Below are 5,656 nucleotides of genomic sequence, written 5' to 3'. Positions count from 1 at the left end.
TTTGTCTATTATTATTATTATTACTATTATTATTATTATCATCATCATCATTATTATTTAATGTACACAAATGTAACAACCATAAAGAATCTACCACGAAACAAGGACAGTATTTAAGCTTCTTTGCTTTACAATGTTGTTCTTCTGGATTGGCATACAACGTTTTTCTACTGTAAATGTTTAAAAAGTTGTGTTATTTGGAAGATGAAGACAATACATATATATATATATATATATATATATATATATATAGTGTGAATACTTATGGGAGTATTAATACAGACCTCACACTGTCATATTTTGTAATTTTTAACAATGTTAGTATGGAATAAACATACACTCAGGGACAAAAAAAAACCGGACACTTTAATATTTGCTGGTATTTTGCAAAACATTATCTTCTCATACAATATTATGGTAGCCATCTGTTGTTATGGAGACGTGTATACATTGTTGATTGTTTTTTGTTTTATAAACAAGCCATTACAACCAAATATTCCAATTTTGCTTTCGGAGTCTCAGCTATAACAATTTTGTGCTTCATTATCGTTATCATTCGTTATTTCTTTATTTTTACATTTTCTGAGTTTAAGTGGGGTTGTAACATTTGTCTTAAAACAAGATGCGACCTGAAGATGTGGCTCGAGCTGTAGCCCTTTACGATGATGGACGCAGTGTACGTTACATTGCAAATGTTATGAATATGGCTAGAAGTACAACCCATGATGCCATAAAACGGTATAGAGAGACCCTAGAATAGGAATATACCAGAAGACCAGGTTCGGGTCGTCCAAGAGCTACAAATCCAAATGAAGACAGGTATATGGTGTTGAGAGTTCTTAGGGAGCGCAACCTGCCAGCTACTAGTGTAGCCCAGCAATTTGTTAACAAGCATGGACGCCCAATTTCGGCCAAAACAGTTAGAACGAGGTTGAAAGCAAGTGGACTGATATCAAGTAGACCTGCAACTGGTCCCAGACTTCTCAGGATGCGTCGAGTTGAACGACTGCGTTTTGCAAATGATCACAGGGATTGGAGAAATGGACAGTGGAGCTGTGTTCTGTTCACCGATGAGTCCCGTTTCAATCTGTGCTCACCTGATGGACGTGAAAGAGTTTGGAGAAGGAGAGGAGAACGATTTTCACAGTGTTGCATTTCCGAAAATGTGCCGTATGGAGGTGGTAGAGTGATGGTTTGGGCAGGAGTGTGTACGGATGCTCGTACAGAGTTGGTTTTTGTTGAAAATGGAAGACTAACAGCTGATAGGTATATAAATGAATGTTTGGCTGATCATGTTGTGCCATTTGGCCAATTTGTAGGCGATAATTTTGTTTTAATGCATGATAATGCACGGCCGCATATTGCCCATGCAGTCGGAGATTATCTCCAAGAAGTGGGAATCCATGTTCTTCCATGGCCAGCAAGGAGTCCAGACATGAACCCAATTGAACACGTGTGGGACATGCTGGGACGGCGTGTTAAGAATAGACGACCGAGACCAGAATCGTTACAAGAGTTGAGGCGAGCACTTGGCGAAGAATGGGAACTTATTCCTCAAGAAGACATTGCTAACCAAATTGAGAGCATGCCAAGACGTATGGATGTAGTTATTCAAGCCAGAGGGGGTAATACCCGTTACTAAAAAGAGTTTTTAATGTTTAAGGCACCATAAAATGAAAAAAACAGTTAGACCAAACGATGCCGTAGTTATACGCCCTTTGTAATTTTTTGTAAATTTTCTCACCAGAGATTTTTTTTTTTTCAAATGTCCTATAAGGTGCTAAATGAAACATTATTTTATTTAAATGGGTTTTGTTTCATTTTGAAATAATTGGCAACAAAATACAAGCAAATATAGAAGTGTCCGGTTTTTTTTGTCCCTGAGTGTGTTTTTAATTTCCTGACAAATTGTAAAAACTGACTTACATTATTCTACGCAGCCATTCAATTGTAGAAAGTAACGACTGTTCGATTACAAAACTAATAGGTATAGCCATTAGATACTATTCTGAAACACAAAAAGTGGGCTAGTTAAGCAATAAAAAAAAAGTGAACAATGTACTACACTATAATGAGTATTGTACTAGGTACCACTGCTAGCAGAAAGACATAACAGTGGGTCAGATAAACAGTAAAACAAAGAAGTGAAGAATGCAGTACATTACTATATATGAATAATAATAGTAATAATGGTACTGCTGTTGTTGGCAGCACTGCGTCTGCTCAGGCCTGCAGCATGGCCGCCACTTCTGCATGCTTCCGCTTCCATTCAAGTACCAGATCCAGGGCAGTCTGCCCCTCACGATTCCTCATCCCCGGCTCAGCACCGTGCTGCAACAATAGCTGCACCACTGGGGCGTGGCCCTCGCTCGCTGCTTGGTGCAGTGGAGTCCACAGGTCTGCATCATCAGGCTCGTTGGGCCGCGCCCCAGCTGCCAGCAACAACTGACACACTGCACGGTGACCATGGTACGCGGCTAGATGCAAAGCAGTCCAGCCATATAGTCGTTCCTTCATATCCAGTCGGGCACCGGCAGCCAGCAGCACCCTGCATGCATCTCGGTGGCCTTTTTCAGCTGTCAGGTATAACGGGGTGCAGCCGTCAGGATCTGCTGCATTCACGTCGCAGCCTGCATCCAGAAGAACCTGCACTGTGCGCGTGTCCCCACGCTCTGCTGCCCGGTGTAGCGGAGTCCTCCCTTCGCTGTCTGCCTTCTCTAGGTCGGCACCAACCTCTCGGAGGACCCGCACTGCTGCGGCTCTGGAACCCTGCAACATACAACACAATGGTCAGAGGAAGCTCAGTCAGCTAGGTGACAGTTCAACTAGCTGATGGGCAAACAATTACAAACATGAGGCAGCATCAGTCAGTGAGGAAGCGTGAAGTGAAGACAAAGTTATGCACTAAGCAATTAGTTTAATTTCTCTCAAGAAAGTCAGCGTGGCTAGATATTATTCTTTCCTTTATTATTATTATTATTATTATTATTATTATTATTATTATTATGATAAAACATCAGCAGCCGGGTAGCTCAGTTGGTAGAGCAGCTGGCTAAAGACTGGAAGGTCCGGGGTTCGATCCCAGGTGGTAACAGGATTTTTTCTCGTTGCCAAACTTTCAGAATGGCCCCGAGGTTCACTCAGCCTCCTATAAAATTGAGTACCGGGTCTTTCCCGGGGGTAAAAGGCGGTCAGAGCATGGTGCCAACCACACCACCTCATTCTAGTGCCGAGGTCATGGAAAGCATGGGGCTCTACCTCCATGCCCCCCAAGTGCCTTCATAGCATGTTACAGGGATACCTTTACCTTTTTTACCTTTATGATAAAACATCTGATGTAGAAATAAAACTTCCTAAATTCCAACAGCTAGTAGGAACCATTAAAAGAACACTCTGCAACAAGGTCAGAAAGGAAAGAGTTTTAATATTTTATAAAGTACTTGCCATACCGTCATTAATCTATGGATCTGAGATCTGGACTTCGACTGAGAAACAAAAGAAAAGAATGGAAGCAGCGGAAATGAGACTGCTCGGACCATTGGCAGGTTACAGTCTACTCCACCATAAAAGAAATACAGAAATACGTGAAGAATTGAATATGACAAGTGTAATAACAACAACACATGAATATATAAATAGATGACATGACCATATTACCAGAATGGAACAAAACCGTATTCCACAAATAATATATCAATACCAACCAAGAAGTAGAAGAGACATCGGTCGACCAAGGAAGAGTTGGAGTGACCAATTTTAATTTTAACATTTAGAATACGTATGGAGACGGAACAGGCCTTATGGCCTAAACCGTGTTGTTTATGATGATGATGATGATGATATTACTATTATTATTATTATTATTATTCATGTTGTGGGATTTAATCAATTTCTGTTGTAAGATTAATCGAATCAAGTCGATTAAAATTAATTAGTTGTAGTTGATATTAATTATTATTTTGTTAATACAAACTCATACTAAAAATTCCGTCAATATTTCTTTCTCGGAAATTGCTTACTTAAAAGTACAATAGTACTGTTATTTTCTAACTGTAAACCAGGTAGCGTAGGGAAAATATTTTCACAAACACTTAAGAAAGAGATGGAGATATAAGGACAGTGATCTAGTCTACCTCTATTCAAAGTTGAAATACAATGCGAAACCCTTAAGTTTTATGCTTTTCAAGAAAACTTCCACCTTGTTGTCAGTTCATCTTCGTAGCACATGAAATACATACTTTTCTGGGATTCGTCCCCTCATCCCTTATAAAATAGCCATGTCTACACTGTGCAAGTGAGAGCGTAACTACTTTCTTCTCTTTCTAAAATCTGGTAATTCGATTACAATAGGGGCCAGTCTTCTGTTTTGATCGCTGTATTGCAGTTGCAGTTTCTGTACTGAGTTTGTATATGAAGGTTGTGTGTTTAGTATGATAAAGAAAAGAAATCAGTTTTCTGTGATTTGTGAAAAGTGTAAACTCTATTATGTCATAAGAGAATTTGAGAGGTAAACTCGGTGAAATGTTTGGATTTAAATTGAACGATCGTGGAGAAATGCTTGACAGAAAAATTGTTTTTTCGTGTTTAGTGATGCATAATCATAGCCTATACTTTGTCTTTTCGGGATTTACTTCCAAATCTATCTCATTACTTGCTTCAAGTAAAATTCCCGTGTTTTCCCTAACAGATATCTTACCTTTTCCAATTCTTCTTTCAGCTTCTCCAGTTCTTCTAGTTTCTCTTCGAATTTCTTCTGTTTGGCTTTCAGCCCCTCACACACATTCTTTTCGTCTACTTTTGTGTCTGTCTTCCTTATTTCCTTCTCACTTGGGGACTGAGCATCCAGCTTCTCCATGGGGATCTTGACTTGATCAAGAAGTGGCAATAACACTCGCATCTGCCCCACAAGCACCTTGAATCGCTGCTGCAGTTCAGCAACGGGATTCGAACTTGCCATCCTGCACAGACATGAGAAACAATCTGCTGAAGGACCACAGTCCAAGTTTCAAATCATGTTTAGAATTTAATGACCCTTGTAGCCTTCTTCCGTTAAAACTGACTGCATTCATCCTACATACAATGTAAATGTTGACTTGAATATTATTGCAGCTCTAAAGTAAGGTGACCATCCATCCCGATTTTTCTGATGTAGTCCCAAATTTAGACCCCCTGTCCCAAATTTTTAATACATTTCGGGATATAATTTGGGCTGGAATTTACAAATATGCCATGATTTATCCTGATTTAGATTTTTCTACATTCTGGTAATGATTTAAAGCAGTGCTTCCCAAACTTTGTGAAGGCGCGACCAATAAGGCATCACTCATGCTCATGAGGCAACCAAGCCAGGAGATAATGGGGTAGGCTGGCCAGTTTCTTTCCCCCTCCACTGCATACATCGCCAATTAGCTACATATTACACTAATCAGACTTCAGATACACACAAACAATTGTTCTTCCTCTGACACATGTCAAGTGAGATGTAATTACTGCATAATGTAAGACTATAGAAGTCCAAAAAATTTCTAACTGATTGCTGCTGGTGCTGTTATAAAATACCTCTTAACTGAAACATAGTAGGCCTCGTAACCATAAAATTATGTTTAAATATTAATGTCACAGCTATCCCCACATTCAACCCATAACGAACATATGT

The 5,656-nt window shown here is 39.6% G+C and overlaps 1 protein-coding gene across 1 annotated transcript; it reads right to left on the bottom strand.

The window, feature by feature from the left end:
- Nucleotides 1-237: 237 nt before the first annotated feature.
- LOC138712170 (ankyrin repeat and protein kinase domain-containing protein 1-like) lies at nt 238-5,404 on the bottom strand. The gene is made up of 2 exons (XM_069843665.1): nt 4,697-5,404; nt 238-2,769 (listed from the first exon to the last, which is right to left on the bottom strand). Exons 1-2 carry the CDS (start codon nt 4,955-4,957, stop codon nt 2,224-2,226), a joined length of 807 nt encoding a protein of 268 aa, XP_069699766.1. The 5' UTR covers nt 4,958-5,404; the 3' UTR covers nt 238-2,223.
- Between the last annotated feature and the right edge of the window lie 252 nt (nt 5,405-5,656).

This window comes from Periplaneta americana, chromosome 2 (genome assembly GCF_040183065.1).
Source record: "Periplaneta americana isolate PAMFEO1 chromosome 2, P.americana_PAMFEO1_priV1, whole genome shotgun sequence".
NCBI classification, from domain to species: domain Eukaryota; kingdom Metazoa; phylum Arthropoda; class Insecta; order Blattodea; family Blattidae; genus Periplaneta; species Periplaneta americana.
This window is presented reverse-complemented; position numbering and strand designations above follow the sequence as displayed.

Bases quoted from the DNA above. Each gene is read 5' to 3' on its own strand.
- LOC138712170 (XM_069843665.1), bottom strand. From the start codon at position 4,957: ATGGCAAGTTCGAATCCCGTTGCTGAACTGCAGCAGCGATTCAAGGTG. The intron at 2,770-4,696 runs GTAAGATATCTG...TGTATGTTGCAG, and splicing joins TGAAAGAAGAATTGGAAAAG to GGTTCCAGAGCCGCAGCAGT.